This window comes from Urocampus carinirostris, chromosome 4, assembly GCF_059441175.1.
Source record: "Urocampus carinirostris isolate Australia breed hairy pipefish chromosome 4, RoL_Ucar_1.0, whole genome shotgun sequence".
NCBI classification, from domain to species: Eukaryota; Metazoa; Chordata; class Actinopteri; order Syngnathiformes; family Syngnathidae; genus Urocampus; species Urocampus carinirostris.
In genome coordinates, this window is record NC_142352.1 from 33805662 (window position 1) to 33830128 (window position 24467).

At 39.6% G+C, this 24467-nt stretch overlaps 1 protein-coding gene and 1 long non-coding RNA gene across 4 annotated transcripts; one reads left to right on the forward strand and one right to left on the reverse strand.

Moving 5' to 3' along the window:
* Positions 1-268: 268 nt before the first annotated feature.
* LOC148367394 (uncharacterized) lies at positions 269-9921 on the forward strand. The gene is made up of 3 exons (XR_015850307.1): positions 269-388; positions 5770-5850; positions 9836-9921. It is a non-coding gene; the product is annotated as an uncharacterized LOC148367394 (long non-coding RNA).
* mapk6 (mitogen-activated protein kinase 6) lies at positions 380-22970 on the reverse strand. Of its 3 annotated transcripts, none has more exons than XM_088334286.1 (8): positions 22818-22970; positions 10469-11280; positions 10003-10320; positions 3847-3991; positions 3526-3690; positions 3041-3236; positions 2818-2935; positions 380-2596 (listed from the first exon to the last, which is right to left on the reverse strand). In XM_088334286.1, the coding sequence occupies exons 2-8, from the start codon at positions 10721-10723 to the stop codon at positions 1517-1519; spliced, it is 2277 nt and encodes a 758-aa protein (XP_088190412.1). In that variant the 5' UTR covers positions 10724-11280; positions 22818-22970; the 3' UTR covers positions 380-1516. The 3 variants fall into 3 exon arrangements, with proteins under 3 accessions (XP_088190412.1, XP_088190411.1, XP_088190410.1); XM_088334285.1 differs by lacking the exon at positions 22818-22970 and adding an exon at positions 19232-19507; XM_088334284.1 differs by lacking the exon at positions 22818-22970 and adding an exon at positions 14039-14186.
* Positions 22971-24467: the final 1497 nt, after the last annotated feature.

Here is a 24467-nt window from a genome sequence, read left to right on the forward strand (position 1 = left end):
AAATATGGTTTCTGTTGGTTGACATTGTTTTCCAATGAACGTGTAGTAGTTATATTCAGTATGCGTTGCCCTTTTATAAGGCGCTAATATAAAGTTTTTACTTTACTGCAAACATTTTTTGCTAGTCTAATATTGCTCTTTCAACATTTTGGGTTACCAACCCCTGTTTTAAGGGAATTTTACCTATGGGTGTGAGAAACTTGTTTCCAAGCATGCTCAAATGAGATCATCACATACAGCTGTTGCTTAAGAGGCGCCACATTCCATGGGTAAAAAGCTTCATGTCGCTTATGTCATCTTGCTTTAGTTTATATTTACTCTGTGCGTGTGGAGCCGGAACGACGCCCTCCTTTTAAAATAAGAAACAAGTTTAGCCGACTGTTTGCAAGTAAGTTTATTTTTGATATTTTGTAGAACAAGAGAACCAAAGATTACAAAAAAGTCCATGTGTTCTACATGCTACACATCAACCTATTTCAGCATGCTTGCCTGAAAAAAGTACATAGAAAAAAACCAAGACCGTTAAAACAGACATACAATTTACTCACCATTTACTTTAAATGTACCTTTCTCTTGCTTCCATGCACCTAATGTTTAACACATCACATTTAATAAAATAAAAAAGTAAGACTTTTAGGTGCCGTTTTAAATCATTAAGGTTTGTTTGTTCAACTACTAACAGGATGCATTATTAAAAAAAAAAAAAAAAAAAAAGATTTGGAGAAATAGTGATGAAAAATGGAAAGCCTTAACACAGATGGACTTGCTTCCTGCCATAAAAACAAAGGAACACTTGGACACCCAAATAGTGCTGAAATGAAAATGGTCTGTCCAAACCCCTCATTCCTCGACAATCACATTGAAATGACACCAAATATTTCGATAAAATAAATATCGCACATCTAGAAATAAATAATGATCACCGGAAAACACCTCACTATGTTAAATGCTATAGGTGACATTAATTTGAAGAATGGGACCACCTTCATTTCATGGTATGATGATCATTGTGTGTAAAGCACTAGAGCGGCTTCGAGTGTCTCTCGCGGCTGTTACCTTGAGGTAGATAACACATTACATAAACGCCTACGATGGTTGCTGCTGGCATCATGTGTCACATACACAGTATGAAATGGCTGTAAAGGAAGCTTTTGTTTGTCGCCATCAAAATAAATAAAATAAAAAAATTTAAAAAATTAACGCATCTCCTTCCATCACAATCTAACAGCCAAATTACGCACCCTTAACTTTAACCGCCACCCCGCAGCAATTTTCCGTTCATCTACAGTACTTAAGCGTGCGAGTGACGAGCCAGTTTAGCAATGAAGACGTTGACATGAACCCATATAAAGCCTGGGCGTCAAAGCTCAGAATGACCAGAGCTACTGACATGGGAGAGAACCACTCATCTCCACTCTTAAAATTGACTTCTTAAAACATAAAAAAAAAAAAAAATATTCAAGTAAAACAAAAACAAGAAAAAGAAACAGGCCATCATGGGGAGGAACTTATTGTTTTAGTTCAGATGTTTAAAGATGCTGCTGTACGTTTTATGGGCAATTTGCGGAGAACATTTGACGGCGCAGGGGGTAAGTGAGGCCTGGATGGATTTCAGAGGCAGCTCATCCAGACAGAGAGAGTCCAGCTGTACGTTGAGCACGATCTCAGTGCTCCGGGAGATGAAGCCTTCGCTCGACTCTCTTTCCCTGGCCTCCGGGGCATTTATCTCTGGGGAAGCGGTGCACTCTGCGACTCCCTCCTCTCTCCGGCCGAACAGATGGTCCAGGTAGCTGGTGTAAGTGGTCTCCTTCTGGAAATGACCGTCCCAGCACGCTTCGTCGATCAGGCAGCCGTTTTCGGCCACTCGCTCCCCACAGCCAAAGCCTTCCCAGGAATGGGTGGGCCAGGGGGCCTCATTTCCCACCACCGCCAGGTTACCACCTCCACCCATTTGAGCCAGGTTGACCAGACATTTCTCCTCCTTTTCCTGACTAATGGACTTGGACATGGAGCCTGAGCGAGGAACCTCCAGCTGGGAGACTGAAGAATTGAGCTCGTTGAGGAGACCTACATCATTGAGGAGGCCCGCCTCATTGATAAGGCCTACCTCCTGACAGGCTTCGGGCTGCAGACTCAGTCTGATGGTACTGGCAATGAATGAGTCAAAGTCAAAAGCTTGCTGGCTAGGTGTTTGCGGCTGATGCTTCTCCTGCTCACAGTCCTTCTCTGCCCCGCTCGGTGTCTTCTCTGCCTCCTTCATGGCCATCTGGGCCTTCACCAGCCCGTTCTTCTCACACTTACTCTTCGCCTTGCGGTCGGCCTTCTCCTTGCTCTGTTGCTCCTTCCAGTTGGAGATATCGATGATGAGCTTGGGCTCATAGTAGTGGTTGACTTCGCTGTCCCGCCAGATGAGGTTGTCGAGGTAGGAGGGGGACACGGCCTTGTAGTTGCATGTGTGGCTACACTCTAGGTCGCAGTATTTGTTCTCGTGATGCTCGTCAGGCCATGACTGTTCCGATGAAAACAGGGCATAGTCAAAGGAAGGCTCATCCAGGAGTTTCTCGCGATCTCCGTCAGCGTACTTCCGAGGATCCACCTGCAATTCACAACATGTATATTTCAGAACATATACTATTTCACCTTTGTAGACACTAATGTGAAACAATGACTCAAAACATGAAACAACAACCAAGCGTTTACATGTAACTGAAAATACTTGACCATAGGCCACCAAGAAATAAAGCAAAAAAACTTTCAACACACAAGGTCAACAAGGAGAGAATGTTTTATATTAGGCTAGTGTTCAAACTCGAGCACCTGAACTACTTCCTCATCCGTGACATCAGAGAGGGCTCTCGGGTCCACTTGGACTTCTTCTGGGTCATGAATGCTGTGCAAATGCCAGTCAGTCTCCGACAACTGGCTCTCGTGACACCTGAAAAAGGCCGGAGCACAAACGGTCACAATACATTACAATGAATCACAAGGCAGAGTGCCCGCTGACCCCCCCCCAAAAAAACAACAACAAAGACACACAAACCTGTCCCATGTGTGGCTGTGGCTCTGGTCCATGAGCAGGATATCGTCGACTTCATCTTCAATGTGGAAAGGGTGCAGGGAGATGGGTTCATCCAGGGGGAAAGAGTAGTCAGCCATGTAAGGGTGGGCAAGCGCCTCTTCCGCAGTTAGACGATCCATTGGGTTAAAAGTCAAGATTTTTTCTAGAAAATCCAGGGCTGCGCATAAAAACAACATGATATTAGACGGATATGGATATTGGATACCCGTGTGTGCCACAAAATTTGGCCAGCACTATGGTCTGCCGAAAAACATGCCGTGTGATCAATTACATAGTTCAACTTGAGATTCTGGACATGACATTAATTTGAGGAACTGCACAAGCAAAGTTAATTATCCATCAAAGAAAATCAAATAAAATAACTAAGTTCAATTAATCTCAGAAGAGAGTCCTTCCCTTTCTAAGTGAGTCTCAAACAAATGCCCCTGAAATAAGCAGATTAATACCTTGAGGACTGACATCAGGCAGCAGTTTGGTCAGTGGTGTATGAGGTTTGGACATGTCGTTGCGAATGAAGACTGGGATGACGCTGTGGAGCTCTTGGCAGTCTTCTTCTCGCAATACTGGAATGGACTCCAGGATCAGCTGCATCTGCTCTAGTTCATGGGCCCCTGAGCGAGGGAGCAGGGTTACATTATCATGGAATATTCAACACTTGACTTAATTTGCGACAGCACAGCGGTGTTTGCTTTCTGCTCAGCCCTTGGCTGGTTCAAGATACTCCAGTCGGTCTGCAAATATGGCATGACTACCTTGTTAACATTTACCTGCAAAGAGTGTTTTCCCCGAGAGCATCTCCGCAAAGATGCACCCGGCAGCCCACATGTCGATGGCTTTGGTGTAGTTGTTTGGAGAGAGCAGCAGGCGGGGTGACCTGTACCACTTGGTGACAAGACCTTCAGACAGGTGACCCTGCAGCAGAGAGAAAAAAACACGATGCAAGCAGGCACTGTGAGTAACACAGCTTACAAAAGATAAAAACGAAAACTTAAGTCTAGGATTTAAGAGATTAGAAAAAGATGCATCCAGTGTCCCCAAATTGCTCACTTCATACACAGCAACAGGACAAAGAGCTGGCTGAATGGGTTGAGATCAAACGCCCGAGAGCTCTTTTAGCACTCTGAGAGGAATAATACCTCATTGTCACACTCGCCACCACTTGCATCAAGGATGCTGAACACAAAAGCAAGTTGGCCTCAGGAAAGACTGAACCTTCATAAAAGCGGACGAAAATTCGATTAAGATCTTAGTCCGACTGCAAGTATACAGATTGCAACGGTTGGGTTATGCCTAGAATTTTACGCTCACTCGTGCAATACGCATTCAAGTTTTCAATTTGCATAAGCACACACACAGTTCCTACATCCGGGAAACTTTTTTTTTGCTGCCAAACACTTTGGAATTGTTGTACAGAGACAAATACACATAACTCGAACTTGCAAAAAAAAAAAACAATAAAGCTCAATGTGTACGTTAGTTCATTTCCCTGAGACATTTATGTTTTTATTTTCTGCCCCCACAGCGGAAATGCTGAATACAGTCCATATATAGTGGATGCAAGAGTTGTATCCATCCATATTTAGTGCAAGTCTTTGCTTTTGGCAAACCACAAACAAGCATATTTTGTAAGCACACAGCAATGGAGCTCAAGTTTTGGAGCAAAAAGGAAACATGCACGTTTCTTAGCCGAATTTGGTGAGTGACATGAAAATGTCAAAAGTTAAATGTGGAAACAAATGATTATTTGCGTAATGTCACTCTCATCTCACCCTTGTAATTGGAATACTAAAACGCCATGTATACAAGGTATTTAGTTTGTCTCTAGGCTAGTAAATATTTAATTTGGATTGCTTCATGAAAAACAATTTCAGATCCCGGTTGGACTATTCACTGCACGTAAACAGTCACACTTTTAGAAAGAATTGCTTTTGAGCAGGCTTTTTTATCTGTCCATGACTAGCTCTTGCATCGCTAACTTCCCAAATTAGCCACGTTTGGTGTGCAAGTAGCAAAACTGACGTTAAAAGGTGCCATGTGGTATTTTTGACATTTTCAACTTGTTGCCACCATTGTCTGGTTTCTGACATCATTGCAGCCCCTGTCAAGCTCCTTATGTTGCGTAAGTAAATAGATGCATTTCGTAGATACGCTCAAATAAACCCTTTTTCAGGTTTGGGTTGGCGGTCTGACTGTACTTGAAACAGGTCTTCTCTTTCATTCACCATTTTCAAGCTATTGTATTTTCACGACCATAAGGCGCAAATATGTCTCAGATTTTCTTCAAATTGTGCGGCGCGCCTTATTGTGCGGTGCACCCTGTGTGTGATGTAAAGCGGCAGATGTAGACCAGGTCTGTTGCCTTAGCGTTGGGCGCCCGCCCTGAGACTGGGCAGCCGCAGGTTCAAGCCTAGGCAGAGTAAAGACCTACTACATTTTTGGGTGAACTCAAGATATTTTTGAATCATCTTTCACATTTCCAACTCCAATGACTTTTGGTTCGATTGCCATCATAATCGGCTTTCGGGGAAGAGGAAGAGTGACGTCACACGCAATGCATTGACAGCGGAAGAGCTCATGGATGCCAACACCATAGCGTATCTAGTAATTTGAAATGTTATTGTGCCACCAGAGGCCTAAGAGTTTTACCGCCAAATATGAATGACATAAAACCTTTGTGTTTTTATCCGCAGTTGTGTGTCGATTTCTACGCAAGGTCGAAGAACATAGAAACAGAGCAGCTGCAAAAGAATTGAACATTAAATGAATAGAAGGTAAGCATGTTGGAGGAATCTGAAAAACAAATTAACAAGTTTTTACCCGTGTATTTTACTTTCTAATCAATACTTAAACCACAATCAAACCAAGTTTGGCTAATGCTGTATTATTATGTACGCACACTTGTATGCTTGTCTGCTATCGGGCGGGTGCGCTTCCAGTGGTGTTAAATCTAGAAATAGAACCGGCTACGTAGGCTGCAACCAATCACACGGTGCGGCCAATAGTTGTGAATATACGGTATACTAACCAACTGTGATGATGAGCATAAAGTCTGGTTTAGGCAAAGACTAAGAAAAAAAGGGGAATTTGTAAGAGCAGATAATTCTAATCCAATGAAAATTTTCAACCAGAGGTGACCACATTGATAATAATGCTTTTCAATTTAAAAAAAAAACCCTGACAAATCTGTGACCCATTAAAAAAAAATGTTTTGCAGAGGAGTTTCACTTTCAATGCGACCATAAGCCAACATAAACGACTCCAGGAAGTCCATTACTCCAAACGTTTAACAAACACATTGACTTGGGAACTTCGCGGAAAGGATTTACAAACATTGTACCTCTAATTACTGACTTTATCATGTCATCTTTGGTTTGGATTACGAAATGTTAAAAATCTAAGATGGAAATTGGGTATACTCAAAGTGTCTGAGGTTGTTGATTTGACAGAGGTCTTGTTGCAATCTCTGCTATCCATAGATTTCCAAAACTTTATATAATAACTTTATATTAAGACTTTGTTTCAGACAGAAGTATTGTAGTTAAGGTCACATGGTTGCCCATGAGTTCCAGTTATTCTTGACGTCAGCCACAAGAGTTGAACAGGAGGGTTCACAGACTCGGAGCTTGCCTTCTCAGGACAAAAAGGAGAGATCTTACACCTTAAGCCAAACCCAAAAGGGATTATTTCAAACTGATTCTGAAGGGAGCCAGAGATTACGACTAAAACAAAGGGTTTAACAGTTTGCAATTATTTTTTAAGATCACTAGAGGGGAAACCCAAAATGGCCGATGTGATGGCGTTTTATATTGATAAAAGTTAGTGAGCAAAGTTTGTTATTATTTGAAAGAATGAGAGCACAAGTGATTTTGAAAGCAAACTTCAAAGTGTCCCAAGCTCAACTGGTCAGCTGAAACGAACGCATGATTTGGCTGGAGGAAAGCTTAGTGGAGTGCGGTTCAGGGGGCAATGAGTTCATTTTCAAGCAGGCCACGTTAGGTCTAAAAAACGACACACACTATCAAATGGCTGCTGGTGACACGTAAAAAGGTGTGGATAGCTGCGATATCGCTATTCTTCACAACATCCAGCAGTTAACCACTATTACTAAAACAGTTGAAGCAAACAAAACACAACTGTTTAAAAAAGGGTATCAGCCAGTTCAAAGTCAACTTGCACTCAAACAGCATTTTTGATCTTGGCCAAAAGTCGTCATGTGACTATACTTTTTTGTATAGCCATTAATATCAGAGCCTTAAAGGGCTGCATAGACCACCTTTACAAAATACCATGACATGAAACCTACAGGGGGAAAGGAAAACTGCCTTGTTACTGCGTGTTCACAAAACTATACTTCAAACTACGGCATTATAGTATTTAATTTCTCAAATTGATTGATACAGTTTTTAAAATTTTAATTAAATGCTGTGTTAAGGCTGCACGATTAACAGAAATCTAATTGATATCGCGATGTGGCGTAGTGAGATTTTTCGGTAATCTGTATTATTTTTGTCTTATCACGCGCTTTTTTGGGTTAATTGGTTTATTGAATGATAAAAAATGTTTTTTTCTCTCGCTGCAGAGCTCCTATGTTGTAGTTAGATGATGAAATCTCCACGGCATAATCCTTCAATCTAAAATTAACCCCTAAATTCAAACCAAGCACCCCCAAAAATGATAGCATTTTAAAAACTCTTTTCCTAAATATAGGACAGAATCGGCTTAAATATGAAAAGAAAAAAACACAATATAAAAAAAGGAAAACAAAAATGTAAAAAATGCAGTGTGAGTAATATTCCACTGCCTTAAAATTGTTCATTTGATTACTAGCACCGCTTTGGAGCTAGGATCCAGGTAAAACGTGGCCAAATCAGGCTCTGAAACAACATTCCACTGTTGTCAAATATATTTTTATTTTGCTACACAAAATAGGACCCAAAGAAAAAAACATTGAGAAATCATGTGAAACTATAAAATTAATGAGAAAAAGTATATATGATCAGTAATTTTCATGAGCTTTACTAACATTAGAGGGACAATAAGTGTAATTTGACCTCTAGATATTGCTGTATTGTGTAGGGCAACACAAAACAAGTGCAGGGAAGCATACAAAATATGGAGACTCAGAGACCAAAATGCACAATTATACCTCTTATTTTCTTGCTTTGCCTTTTTGGGGTTTTTGGTTGCCCGTAGCGGCAAGATTGCTGACAATTACCTCAGGTTATGTAAGATAAATGCAAATTACTTGAGTAAGGAGAATATCATAACTTGTATGTTTTGAATTGTTTTTTAAATCTATATTGTTTCTAAATGAATGTTTTTTTCTACCCCGCTGAGACACTAAATAATACAGCTTTTCCTTTAAACTATCAGATTATGGCGTCAAGAGATCACACCGCAGGCTGCAATTGGCCCTCAGGATGCATATTTGAGACTCCTTCCCTAGACTCTCCACCCACCGGGGTTCACAAAATTCCATGGGGAAACACTGGTCACTATAATTAAGTACCCCTCCAAAACAAAACTAGCACAGAAAATACACTTTTCTTTTAAAACAGAAAATCACAATTAAAATGCAATACTGGTCTGAAAAATTCCATTTAGGTTTTTTTTTCCCCCCCAAAATCGCCCTAGTCTTAAGTATCCTTTTACATTTCTATTTGTTTTGGCCATATGACATTCATGCTGCACAAAACTAAGCAACACGCAAAAGAGTAAATTGAATTTATCATACAGAACTTAGTGACAGTACTCGCCCTAATGTAATGAATTAAAGGATTTTTTTTAATTTTGGAAGTATCTCACAATGTTCCATTGCCTCGTTTGGTCTCACCAAAACTGGATAGAGGTACAGATAGAAGTGTTTTTCAAATGTTGTCCAACATAGTACGACTGACGCCTTTCAATTTTAAATAGCACATAAACATGGAATTGGGAAAAGTACTTCTGCTGAGGGCAAGAGCCCAAGTGGAACAACTCCAGGAGAATTCAGAGATAGAAAAACAACAGGGACAAATGCATTGTTCCCAGCCAATGTGTGCAACCACCTCTCACTTACTGCAGCGGAAAGCTGAATATGGTCACTCCATGTAGTGTGGTAAACTGACTCATTGTGACTCATGTAATAAGAGACAATTCAACACAGGTGGAGGTTGGCACGTGAATGAGCAGTTAAAACAACAAGTTTGTCTGCGTCGACACGTTTGAAGGGTAAGAAAAAAAACGTCGAGTTTCATTCTAGCTGTGCAATGAATGAAATGGCTCTAACCAGAAGGGTTGAGTCACGTGGGCCCTTCAGACAGACCAATGACATTTCTGTATCACGTGTAACTGTCTCACAGCTCTGATTGGTGAGTGAGTGAACCTCACAACCTACGTTACAACTTCACACTGCCATATGGGCTCCAAATATAACTTCATCATTTTGCAGGGTGACACCACACACAAGTCCAACAAAAAAAGAACTTCCGCTTCCCACAGAGATAAAAACCCACTTTACCATTAAAGAGAGGCAACCAGATATACAGCTCTAGACAAGAGAGAACATGTTCCTGGATTCAATTTATATGCAAGCAGCAGATGGACTACATTCCAGAATACAAACTTTAAAAGAGTCATATTATTATTTTGAACATTACCCAATAATCACACAATAGTTAAATGCTGATCTACAAATAAAAAGAAGCAACCACACTGCTAATTCGTGACAAAGACTAGTAGAAATGAAGAAATAATGGCCAATGTATTCTTTCAAAGCTTCCCTTCTCCTGAGAAGAAGGACAGGAACCGCATCCTGTCTTGTTGACTTCCTGCTATGAAACTGAGCCACCCATGGGATGAACACATCATTGTGCTAAAAACTCAACAAGGCAATGAGCAAACACCTTGCCTTTTGGTCTCACGGACTAATGAGTCTTCTTTACCTTGTGGGAGTAGTGGGGGTCCATGATACGGGCCAAACCGAAGTCCCCAATCTTCAGCACCAGGTCCTCTGTGTTGACGAACAAGTTGGCAGGCTTGAGGTCACGGTGCAAAACGTTGGCAGAATGGATGTACTTGAGCCCCCTGAGGAATTGGTACATGAAGAGCCGGGCGTGGCCCTCGGACAGGAGGCCACGTTCCAGAAGCCGGCACAGGTCCGTTTCCATGTACTCCTGCACTATGTAGACCGAGTTGACCTCGGTTAGGGACACCACGTCCTCAGTTAGCCTGCGACCACTTGGCCCCAACGTTTCGAAAACCTACGAAAGGATATGAATGATGTAGGTGATGAGGACCCATCGATTAAATCACCCCTACGGCAAGCTTATCATGCATTGACATACGAGAGTAACTTTTCTATGACTAAGCTTGAGTGTATAAAATGATTGAGCGCACACAATGAAATACCTTGACTATGTTGTCGTGGTCCAGGCGCCTTATAATCTTAATTTCTCGTAGGGCATGTTTGACACTCTGGGGATCGGTCAGGATAATCTTCTTTACAGCCACACGCTTGTCGCAGTCTGTGTCGACCGCTGAGAAAACCAGGCCGTTCCCGCCGTAGCCGAGGGGCTTCAGATCCATGTAGCGAGAGCCCAGGTCGAAGCCGTGGATGTTCATGAGTGACTCAAACTTCTCAGCCATGATGACTATTGCTGGCATCAACTTTGTCAACCTCCCGATTTTAGAAAACACAAACAGAAGACTCCCCGCCCCGCTTCACTACTCAATGTAGTTAACTGGCTCTCAACTAACACCCTGTCCCCCTTCCCCTCTAGCAGTCACTGTCAAACTTAAGTGTAATTCAAGGTTCTCATCTTGAGTAAAATGTTCAAATTCCACCACACTGGTGGGGGGCTCTACCTAACAGAGCAGTTATTCTGCTTGAAAAAAAAATGGAATGAATGTTGAGGTCAATTAAAAATTTACTGCTAGGCTCTAAAAGCAAATAGCTGCATCCTTACAGTGGTATACAGTGTATAACTGGTTCTGAGCTGCTCCATGGGAAATGTGCCAATTTGATCTTTTTCTGCTTAGGGATTTTTTTTTGGTGGTTTTCAATTTTTCTTTTTTTAACCGTTTTATTCTGGACCTAATTGAAATAAAATGTTCAAAGCTTGGCTTTTTTGTTGAGTGTCAATTGTGAGCCTCAGTAATCAGGTGGCTCAAGCTCGCCACAGTCACAATCGAAACTATCCTCCATTTTACTTGGCTGTAACCTGAAAGACAAGATTAGGCACAAAACAAAACCATGAACCACAAGTTGTATAATGTAAATTCCAATGTTTAAAACATATTTGTGCAGGTTTCAACAAGAGCAGTAATGACATGGGTTCTCTGAACTCATTTCAACATATCTAAATACTGTAAGAACTCAGTGATGCACCGGTCGATACTCATATGATGTAATAGTCAAGTCATTTTTATTTGTATAGCCCTAAATCACGAAGATTCTCAAAGGGCTTCACCTATATTTTATGTTGACAATATCAGTGGATGGCGTCATAATTGTCTGTGGTTTGCAATAATTTGTGGTCTGTGCAGCCCTTTGAGACGCTTTGTGATTAACGGTTATACAAATAAACCTGACTCAACTTTTCACACTAGCCGTGATTTCCATAAGCATTTACAGGTCATCCATAGAAGTAACACCTTTTGTAGACTTTCGGCGCCATTGTTATTTCTAAAATTTACCATTAGGTTCAATTTACCATGGATTACAATGATGACGGAAAAGTAGCGTGTAAAGTGAAGTGGATCCTTAATTCAGAGAGCTGTGCAATAAAACATTAAAATGATTTATAAAATTATAATTTGACAGTACGAAAGTTGTATTTTCAAAACATTTGCAAAGTACAGGTGAACAAATACGTGTACATTGGGTTTGTCATTGACCATTTTTAAATAAATATTAGGTTTTCACGTTTCTAAGGGGGTTCTGCCTCCATTACTTGCTATAAATTAAGGATTTATTGGTGGGATCCCTTAACTACTAGTATTGTATGGGCGGCATTAGCTCAGGAGGTAGAGCGCAGGTTCGATTCCCGGCTCCTCAGTGTTATATGTCGAAGTGTCCTTGGGCAAGACACTGAATTCCTAATGCCCCCAATAAGCAGGTAGGCGCCTTGCATTAGACCTAAGATTTATGGCCCGAGCCCGAACCCGAGGCAATTTCGGGCCGGGTCGGGCCTGAAATGTCAGTCATACGGTCGGGTCGGGTTCGGTCCTGCTTTTTTTTTTTTTTTTTTTTTTAAATTAATTAATAATTATAAATATATGTCTATTAAAAATATATACTTAAACTATGTATGGATACTAGACCAAGGAATACTTGTTATAAAATAAATAATTTGGATAAAACGGAGAAGGAGCTGTAATTGCTATTTAACGGAGCCAGAGCATGCTCTGTGCACGTGACGTGAATGCTGTCCTTGTAGTGGGTTGTACATAATTCACCCACGGAACCATTGTTTAGTTAGCGAGTTCCTAGGGGGACTCTTAATTCGGCCGGTTCTAGCGACTCCCGTGTTTGTTTTGTAATTGCAAGTTTACATGTCATTAAAGCAGCTCCCGTTGGCACCTTTGTTTGGCACTCCGCCTACGACTCCCGTCTCTGCTCGCTACATCCTCTTAATAATCTTCCCCTCCGCAAATTCGCATGATTTTGGCCTGGTATCCCCGATATGGAGTCGGACCAACAAGAAGTGAAAGATGAACTAAAGAGAGGAGAACTGACAAGGAAAACACACTCTGGTAAGAGTGAACTGTGGAGCACTTTCAAATTGATCGTCGAAAATGATACAGACACTTGCGTTGGCTTCGCTGTGTGTCAATTTGACACTCAGCGAAGCCAACGCTAGAATCTTAAGGACGTACTGCTGCTGTGGATTATGGCCCAATGATCAAGTCGTCAAAATGACGGACGCTCTTAAATGTTTACGCCGCCTCTAAAAAAAAAAACCGTCAATGACAGATTGTCGCTTAATGTAACATCTGCAGTGCAGACACAGAAATATAAAAGATGTAAATGTTTATACAGTTTTATTTAACTTAGGCCTAGATGTTGTAACAAAAGGCAGAGTTTAATTTGTTATCATAAATCACCCCTCCTTATAAATAAAATATGTAATTTCGGGCTCCCCTCGGGCAAATCCAGTTAATTAGTCGGGCTCGGTCCGGGTCGGGTTTAATACCCCTCGGGCCTGCGTCGGGCTCGGGTGCTTTTTTTTGGCCCGATCTTACCTCTACCTTGCATGGCCATTATTGGTGTGTGTGTGTGTGCACGAAAGGGTAAGTGTGAAGCACATTGTAAAAGCGCTTTGGGGGGTCTTCATTGACATAAAAAGCGCTATATAAATGAATAAACCATTTCCTGCGGTGAGTGTTGGGCAAGTACAGCTTAGTGGCGCCAATCCCTATGCAGTCCAACATATGTTTCCACCCGGTCTCGAACCAGGGACCTGACGCGTTAAGCGAATGTACTCACCACGGTACTATGTACCCCGTTTACTATACGTCAGTTTATTTTTAACTCAAACTGCATCCGGCCGCTTTGACTTGTCGCCCTGCGAGTATCGGTTGAACGGGTTTAATCAACCGTTAATCCAAAATAAAAAGTGGACATTTTACTATGTTGTATTCTAAAGTTACGTACCAATTGGCGGAAAAAAATGAAAGGCGAGCCCGCTTGATCGTAGACAGTCTACGTAAAGAAATACAGTACACGACTTCAAAGGTATTAGTCTCACACAAACAAAAAGGATATGAGAAAAAGTGTAAAAGTGGTGTTAAGACGAGGAGTCTGGTGCCTTTAGAACGAAAAAAATCCAATGGCGGAGACAAAGGGGCCGTTGTTGGCCAAGCAACTGACTACGTGGTACAAGCTGTTTTAATAGCACAAAGCCGACGACGGAAGACTCGATAAAAACGGTCGTTTTAGACTACAATATACAATTGGGTAGAGAGACGAATACTTACACTTCGTATTCGTCGCATTGGAATCGAGATGGTTGGAACTAGTCAGAGCCGGCGGAGGTTAGCGTGCGCTCCGCTGGCGGAGCTGAGCTGACCTAATGCAATCGCCATTTAGCACAGGAGAGAAGCCGACGGATATGTGACGTCACGAAGATACATTTGCGACAGGGGGACATTTCTAAATCACTTCTTTTTGTCTTCGAGTATTTGTTTAAAACGTTTATTTTGGGAATTAAAATGATCTAATCAACTTAAAGTCGGCTCTCTTTGTGAAAGAACATGTTTTTAAATCTGGTAGTATGAGATTTGGATATGCATGATTACATATCAAATGTAATCTTTTGCAGTGTTTTGTCCATATTAATACATTATCAAACTTTTTAATTCATCTGTTCTTTTGGATTGGCTTGTGACGTTTTTTGTTTGTTTTCCAATAATATGTAAACGTATTCCGTCTCAATTACTATTATGCAATCAATAAAGTGTGTTACATTGGGTTCTAATACAATCTTAAAGCACCCCCAGTCAATGGCCTCTTTTCAAATTACGACGAGTTTCCAAACTCCAAATCCATTTTATACCATTTTTGAGTAGCATTGAACGCACCATCTTGGACGGGCGTTGTGGCCACGTGTTAATGTGTAATTCAAAATCCAAAGATTTTCTTTCCACGTACCGGGTGGGCGATACTGGGAATTGCATATGATCCTACACTAAATACAGGTTAGTATCGATTGCTATCGATTTGATACCGATCTTTTTTAACCATTGAATTGAATAATTGAAAAGTTTCACCTCTTGAGTGAGTTTATATTTTTAATAAATGGAACAGTATAAAGCTCTTAAGCTCCAAAATGTTTAAAAAAAAGTACTAAACAAATATATCGGAACATTTAAAAGTATGTAAATAATTTCTATTACAACTGAAAACAAAGGCCTATTGCAGTGGTCTCCAACGTGGTGCCTGTGGGCACCAGCATGCCACCTAGAGACAGCTGAGGTGCCTTCTGACTTGTTCTTAAGACGGCTCACCAGTGCTGAATCATTGTGATTTTCTAGTAAAATGCTATTTAACCCTACTCCTAATAATTAATATTATAATTATTGCTATGTTGTTACTGGTAATAACATAGTAACAACATAGCAATAACGTGATGAGTTGTTATTTTAGAATTGCATACCAAACTGTGTGCCCTCTGCACCATTAAGTTACAAAAAGTATCCCTCAGCTTGAAGAGGTTTGGAGACCCCTTGCCTTGAGAGTCAAACCAAAATAAGCAGCAATGTAACAAAAATACAAATACTGTATAACAATGTCATCAAGACAACTAACTTACTTCTCATTGCACAATATTTTGAAATTAAGTCAGTAGTGCGAATAAAGTATCAACTGTCTCTCACTGGTCTCTGCCATAGTGACAACGGATTAGCGAGTTTTTGTTTATGAACAGTGCTTTGTTTAACTTTTTGGTTGCAGGTTGTGACTCACTGCAGGCTGAATCTTTTCCAGGTGTTTATGTGAGTTTTTGGTGTTGCCACAGTAGCAGACCACTTTACCACACATACGACATCTAGCAAGGTACTTTTCTCCAGTCGAAAAAGTCCACTCTGCGCTGCGCTTCCTATTTGACCTTGTCATTTTTAACTTCTTATAAGGGTGGTCGCAAATTTTGGGCCCTCTCCTCTGCCTGGCAGGCAGGAGATTCAGTAGCAGGCCAGGTAGGAAGTGGTACTAAAATGAGCCTGTCAGTCACACACTCAGGCATAAAGTGTTCGAGGGCGCTTGTTAAGAGAGAAGAGCTGAGCTCTCCACATAGAGAAGCGGTGCTTTGAGGAAATACGTGGAGAAGTGAGCAATCGATCCCGGGACAATAGTATCGATCCGCCCCAAATAATTGCTAAATATATGTTACATCAATATTCGTATCGTTCCGCCCACCCTTTCCAAGTACTACTGTAATTACTGCAGAAAATCATGTTGTTTGAAATGATGAAATATTCTGTTCAAAACATCAGGATGGCTACCCTCTGTAGCCAACCACAGGTATATGAAATAAGTAGCCCCCCAACACACAATCTATGCAGTCTTTTAGAAAGCAATGAAATAACATTTGTCTTCTTTATTTGAAGTGTTTTCTCATTTATTCTAGTTAACCATTTTCTATTGATTTATCAGACAAACCTTTTCATATTGGGAAAAGTGTAATTTGGGTCACGGTCTACTTCTATTTTATTGATACCTGACAGCAGCTGTAAACCATGTCTATCACAGGAAAAGGTTGACACAACTTCCCTTTAAGGATTTTACTGTTTTATTGTCAATTGTAGATTAAGTTGATGTAAAAAAAAGATTGCTTTACTCTTGCCGTCTGTCAAAATGTTTAAAAATTTATTCCTGGCACTAGTTTAGAGTTGTTTTTTCAAGCTTAAATTATTGTTAAGTTAAGTTATGTTTATTTGTGTAGCCCTTAATCACAAGGAGTCTCTAAGGGCTGCACAGAATTTTGCAAACTAAAGACTGTTATTACACCATCCCCTGATCTAAAACCTATTCCACCACAAATAATCAAGGAACATTCTATTGACAAAACAAAAGTGAGCATTGCTTGATTTTTAATTTTTTCCTGATTTTTGTATTTTTCATGGAAATTGCGTAATCTGTAGTTTGCTGTAAACTGGTGTAGAAAACTGGAAAATTCCTTTTTGGTAGCAATCAATTGTGTTAACTAAATTGACTAGTATTATCTATTTTTTGTGTTATCTTGAGATAATACAGGTTATTCATTTTTGTTTAATAACTCTGCCGTAATATTGGATTATATTATGTTTTTTTTACGTGTTTTTCAAGATTTAGCTATAATTTTGATCTTGTTTTTTTGTTGTTTTTTTTGTAAACAATAACTCCAAAACATTTTTTATTAAGTTATAAACTTTTCAGTTTTTGTAGTGTGTGAAACAGAAAAAAAATTTGGAATAAAAATATGTGCAACAATTTACTTAATTCAATTTATTTTTTTGTATCTATTTCTTACAGCGCGATCTTTTTCCTGTGACGGCCACATAATGTTTACCTTCTCTGATGAGGGACCAACATCAGTTTGTTACAGAAAAAAGTGTGACAATCGCAGGAGTGCCTAAATGTATTGCACTGGCTCAAAACATGCAAGATTATCCTAGTTGTCAGAGCTCTGGACCACCAAATGGTACAAATGACTCAAGGTGCCAGAAACAAATCTTCATTGGGCATTTTACATATTACAATGACAGTCAATTCTGTGAAACGCACAATAAAATTAACATCCGTCTCTGGTACTATGACTAAAAGAAGGGTAATAACGAGATAAAACCCAATGCCTTTTCGTAATACCTAAGTCCAGTGGTAAGAGTTCAGCGCTCTCACAGCTGTGCCCAGGATCAAATCCTGTTAAAACCAAAAACACACACCCAGACTTTGTGCGCGTCAAATTGTTCTCTGGTATTGTACAATGGGCCTGACTAAATGTGGAGGTGGGCCGTAGTTTGTGGACCACTGCTAAAATGCTTCATCTAACAAAATAAGTTATTAAATATAATACCCTGTACGACCTCATGAACAGTTAATCAGTACTTAAAAAGAAAACAAAACAGTAATCTGTTGCCACCAACTGATCTTGATGATCGTTACAGTTACTCAGCTGTTCAGTGAATGAAGCCAAAGACACTGAACAATGGAACCCTTTTTGTGACGATAAAATTAGGCAAGTTTCTGCTGCACATTAGAAAAGGTTTCACGGCACACTAGTGTGCCCTGGCAGACTGGTTGCAAAACTCTGAATTAAATACTATAAAATCAACTACAAAATCCTGCTCTACACCTACATGGCCATTCATAACCTTGCCCCTCCCTACCTCTCCGACCTCCCTCACATTGCCATGCCGTCCCGCACCCTCAGATCATCTTCCTCCCTACATCTCACTGTACCCTCTGCCCGCCTCAGCTCCATGGTGAACAGAGCTTTCAGCCGCTCTGCCCCCCAGCTGTGGAACTCATTGCCGCCTGACCTCCAAAATTCTGCGACCCTGTCCACCCTCAGATCCGTACTCTAAACTCATCTCTTCAGACTTGCCTATTCTTGACACACCTCCCCTTTTAACTATAATGTGTTTTATTGGCAATTCATTACTTGCTTGTTTTACTCTTCGTTTTTTGTTGTGTCCTACTCATATGTACAGCGACCTTGGTTGTCCTGGAAGGCGCTTCAAAATACGTTGTATTATTATTATTATTATTATTATTATTATTATTATTATCATTATCATTATTGTTATTATTATTATAAATATCTGGTTCTGCTGGTGGGAATTTAAGACTAAAATATCAATTCAACGTTTTGAAGTAAAAGAATGGGTGGACCACGTGAATTGTGTTGATCTGAGGAGAAAATGTTTTGAGGTATGGTTGGTGGTATCGTGGGATTTCCTAGAGAATCGTGCGTTTTAGGTGGTGCGTTTGAATTCAAATGATTTTGCACAGGCAGGAGTACAGTATTCGTGTAATATTTGATCTCAATATTGCACTATTTTCATTCGCGATACCAGAGACGGATGTTAAAAAAATAGAGAAAACAGAAAGTCGTCCTGAAAGATATAAATAAACACTAAAAAGCAAGACGAGGGATACTCTTTGATGTATCTGATAATGACTTTGAAAGACGTTGAATAAATACATTATAGATTTTATATTGCTATTGTGTTCATAGTTTACCTTGTCAATAAATTATTTGAAGCATGGCCGCATGTCTTCATCAACGTTTGTCACCTTCAATGCTTAGTTTGAGCCGAGAAAAAGTCAAACAATAGTGTATACCGTTTTAAATAAAAATTAAGGGTAGGTGTTATACATAAATAAACATCGTATATCCTCCACACCCTTCACACCTTTTTAAGCACTGACCCATTTTCATGCCTGTAAAATGATATAAAAAGATTTAACTTTTGTGATATTTGGACGGTCCAAATATTGGGCAGTTATCTCTGACTGTGGCCGAGACTTGTAGAATGATCTCTTTTGTTGTTGCAAAATCGCAAAGTGAAAATTTGTTTTTTCCTTCTCACTGGTTCATAAAGTCGGATTAAAATGAACCAGTATTGTATTAGCGGTATGTCAAAGACTAAAATCCCTCATGTAGCTTTATAAACACGCGTGCAACCACTCACTGCAGCGGGCGGATTTGCAAAATCCATCTGGCAGCACGCACGATGCGGAGGTCCTCTCTTTTCAATCCATCCGATCCAAAAATGAAGTCCACCGAGAGAAAATGTGACGAAAACAAGCCCTGTGTTGGCATTAATCATCCTCCTTCATTTTATTCACGCTGCAGTGCTCACGTTTTGCGTGAACGCTGTGAATGGACGAGCTGACTCGCGCGGGGCGGGATGGAAGGGAGCACAGCATCAGCAGCATCAGCAGTATCCGCAAGGAAAACCATGTGAACCAGCATGTGCCTCACAATGCGGATATCTCAGCTGTACACAGATCAGGATGGGCTCGCGCGAGATGCAGCACATCTTATTGGTCGTTTTTTGAGTCGTGTTGAAGACCTTACAAATAACCGAGATACAGGAAATATAAACCTTGCGAACTATTTGAGGATTTTTGTTGCTGCTAAATGTTATTGTACTTACTGTAGATAGATAAAAACAGTGTATGTTAATCTATTTGCCATTAAAGTGCCACTTTTGGCTAACAAGAATGTAATTTTCTTTATTAATTACTGTGTTCTATTAGACCAGGGGTGGCGAACAAGTTTGACACAAAGAGCCGAAATTTTTAACTGTGAGAGTCAAAGAGCCACACCATGCACTTTCCTGCCATGACAGACAGACACACACAAACACACACAATTAAAAACATTATTCCCCATAACACACTCCTCTCCTTACAATACAACAAGTATTGTTCCTGTGTTGATTTCAAGGAAAGCGTCCACCCTCAATACACACAAAAAAAAAACCTAAACATGAAACAAGGCAAAGAGCCACAGTATATAGAAAATATGATGAGGCAAAGAGACGCATTCTTATTGGCCAAAAGCCGCATGCGGCTCTAATACGTGTGTTCGCCACCCCTGTTTTAGACTATGCCCAGTGGAAGGCAGCAGTAGACCATGCATTACTAGTACAATCAGCTTCTTATTTGTAGGTGACCTTAGATATTCTAATAGTGGAATGATTTGTTCATCTTTAATATCCAGCCTTAGGTCCTCAAACTAGTTCTAAATATCAGTTGTATGACACTTTCTTGTACAAATTGAATTATGGCACAATGCAAAACTTCTGTGAATACAAGTCAGCTGCATGTTAGCAGTGAGGCAATAATGCACTAATTGACAACAATCTGCTGTTAAAACCCTGAGAGAATAGAATTATATAAGGTATATTTCATTTGTATTGAACCCCCTTCCTAAAATTATTACTAATACTTCATAAATGGCACTAATATTAGAAAAATATTTCTACAAAACAACATAGGGTTACTGGTGTGCTTATGACACTAAAACACGTACTTTAAAATGGAAATTAAAAAGATAGGATACATTTTCAAATGGTGTTGCTTTATCAAAAATACAAGTTGTGTTAGATTACTCCGGAGTTGACAGTAAACTTCAGATGGTGTTAAACGTCTCTTACATTTGCTTCTGTTTATGTAACAGAAGCATGGGTCCCTGCAGTCTTCCCTAGGTTAATGTGACGAGTACAAGGAACGCCACACAGGTCACGTTGCAAGACCTGTAATGGATTATTTTTGCGATTAACAGCTCTATTTGGTGCCTAGCTCTCGATCAGGGGTGGGCAAACTATGGCCCGTCAGGCGTTTTAATCCAGCCTGTCAAATGAAAATAGTAAATATATAATGCTAACATATATGTGTTAAAAAAGTACTGTTTTGGTGCCATTCCTATCCTCAGTGTCCCTTTGTGTGCCCCATAAAAACAATTTTTCTTTGAGCTCATGGCTTACATTTAAATAGCTGGCTACAGTTTTGTGTGCTTGCTTCATTTTTATCATTTATGGATTGTAATAAAATAAATAAATAAATTATATATACCGTATATATATATATATATATATATATATATATATATATATATATATATATATATATATATATATATATATATATATATATATATATATATATATATATATATATATATATGTGTGTGGGTTCAAATCCAGCCACCGGACTTACTGTGCGGAGTTTGTATGTTCTCCCCGTGCTTGCGTGGGTTTTCTCCGGGCACTCCGGTTTCCTCCCACATTCCAAAGACATGCATTTCAGGTGGATTGGCCGGTCCCTAGGTGTGAATGAGCTCGAATGAGTTGTCTGTCCCTGTGTGCCCTGCGATTGGCTGGCAACCAGTTCAGGGTGTCCCCTGCCCGATGATTGCTGGGATGGGCTCCAGCACCCCCGCGACCCTACTGGGGATAAGCGGTGCAGCTAATGAGATGAGATATATATATATATATATATATATATATATATATATATATATATATATATATATATATATATATATATATATATATATATTATCCATCCATCCATCCATCCATGATTGTGGAAGTATATGCATTTACGACTTCTGACTGTGAGCGTAGGCAGTATTGGAAAAGGGCTGTCTTGATGAACGAGTATTATTACAAGTGTGGGATTTACTGACTATCTCTTTCCCCAAATGTTCTAGTTTTGATATCTTTTTAACAAAAAAGTCAGTGATTCACATTAATTTTGTTATCATACTTAACTTAAAACCACTGTTGAACTGTATTGAAACTCACCCATTCTTACCATCCTAGTATAAAGTGATCATTGATTTCTACAGCTGTCCACGCAATGGATGAGTAAAACAGCACTTTTTAATGAGCTCCAAAATGGCTGACTTTTTTACCTATTGACTGAAACGGATGAATAAGACACTATAAATCAAAAGACCATTTTATAAAATGTATTGACACTCGTTTCTCTTGTTCCAGTTTGTGAAAGAAACAGTGAATTAATTGTCAAAAATGGTTTTGTAGGTTTAGTTTTCCATTTGGTAAACTCCATTCAAATAAAAAGAATCAAATTAAATTCATTTAATTGTATCGTTATAGCACATTTCAAACCTTAAAATTCAGACAAAAAATTGTATAATATAAAAACATTTCGCTAAGTGCTTGGATAAAAAATTAATGATTGTAACCCCCTGACCACTCAACTGAAAATAAAAAACATGGGTAAAATAGGTCAATTTGTATGACTCAATCAATTTACATGTCCGAATTTCATTCATTCATTCATTCATTCATTATCTGCACCGCTTATCCTCAGTAGGGTCGCGGGGATGTCCAAAATTTGGTTCCATTAAAATGATAATTTAGGTACTGTATAAAGATTATGAGTAGAATCTTAATTTCTTTGTTCCCTTATGTTTACAGATAGTGCTTACTCTTTTTTTGCATGTACATTTTGTATTAGGTTTTCATAACATGTTTATGCATCGTTTTTCTTTTTGAAAATAACACGATTGTTTATTAATGACCAGTATGTAGTTTTTTTGGTGCCATGGGGGCATAAATGTTAAGTGACACTCTTAACCATTCATTCAATTATTTGAAGTCTTCTTTCAACAAAAATACATTTTCATTTTTTAAAAGCAGTTAAGCATCCTGTCTAGAAATTAAGCCTATCGCTTTTAATAATTGCACAAATAAATGTCACATCACGTCCATTCAGGTCAGATAAGACATTGCCACTTACCGAGGTGGACACTCTTCCAATATGAGTTGCACAAAACCATGATCTTCCCTTGAGTGTCCCAATTAAGGATCAAACATACTAGCTAGTTGTAAGACAGGTTGCAGAATTGTTAAATATATCCAGTTAAAGTACTGTCGGAGGATTGGCGATGTGTTTTCCTACTTCATGTGCCTGTGTTTGGAACATAGCACTCATTGGGGACTTAATATAGGCAGGGCCGGAGGGGGGAGGAGACTGGACTGTTATGGCCTGGCCTGTCAGTGTGTCAGACCTTCTACCATGTGTTGCACTGTTGCACTTGCACCGTTTCACAACCTCTGTTGCATCAGAGCAGTCTCAGGGCAATTTATGAAAATAAACATTAATTAATGGCCAGGAACAAAGACTTTTCAAAAGCTTCTCATGTATTTTTAACATGAAATAATTGTCGGACAAAAATATAAAAAACACTGGAGGATGTACTTTGTGTCTAATTCAAAGAAACTCACCTAATTATGTAATTTCTAATTGCTTTTGTATATTGAGAGATGAAACTTAAAATAGATGTCAAATGAATAATTATCCATAAAAGCCACACGCTCTACAGGCTCCACTGGTTGATTATGTCATGGCTGTTTTGTTGCTTGCTGTCTAGTCAAAATGAAGTCACAGTTTAAAGGTTTGGGAAACAACCAGTCACGATTCAACTTGTGACTTCACAACCTTGGAAAACTGGTGTTTGAAATTACCGTGGTTTCACTACAAAATAAAATGTGAGCTGACTCTTGTAATAAAATAATGATCCTCACAAATGTATTTGGAAAGTGTAAAAGATGAGTCTGTCTACGATCCACTAAAATAATAAAGCCCTTCTATGTTGTTCTAAAAATATCTGTCAAAAAAAACGTATTTATGATGGATCTATCTATAATGATGTAATTCAAACTTCTGTCAGATAATGTACCTATACGTGTAGTTTGGCTGGGCTTAAAGCACGGCAACTACGGTATCTGCTTCATCTATTGATCTACATCCCCACAAATGTGTGCTCTTAACTAATTTAAATTTATTTTCTGGACTTTGTGGTTTCTCTTCCACTTTTGCTCGACAAATTCTCCTACCCCTTAGTGTTGCCTTTGCCACAAGAGAAATTTCCAGTACTTTGCATGTAGGCAGTAATTGTTGCATTATCAAACTGAAGCACTGGGCTGTGTCATCAGCTGACTGTTTTCAAAATGACTTAAGCAACCTTTATTTTGATTTTTCTCTATATTTCATGAACAAATATGACGATGTGTACAATGGATGTAGCGCTCATGGCCTGCTATCCGCGAGCGTTGCCAATGGCGATCACCATTTTTGTTTTTGCCGGCTGGTGCATGGTGAAAACAGAAAGGCACCCAAGGCGGCGTGTTGAAAACATGTTTGATCATTTTGGGCCTCAGACATCAAATTCTGCCTGTGTAGGGGTAAACAATGTGGCCCTCTTTTTCACACCGCATGTGGTTAAAATACAAAACACTGCGGTGACGTCTGAAAACATTTCAGACACTCTTCCACAGGATCAAGTATTCTACACTTGCCAAAGTGAGGTCTTTCTTCAGATGTCAGCTAGTCCCCAAAATTAAGGAACAAACAGAAACGAAAAGAAAACAGAGGAGATCTCGTATA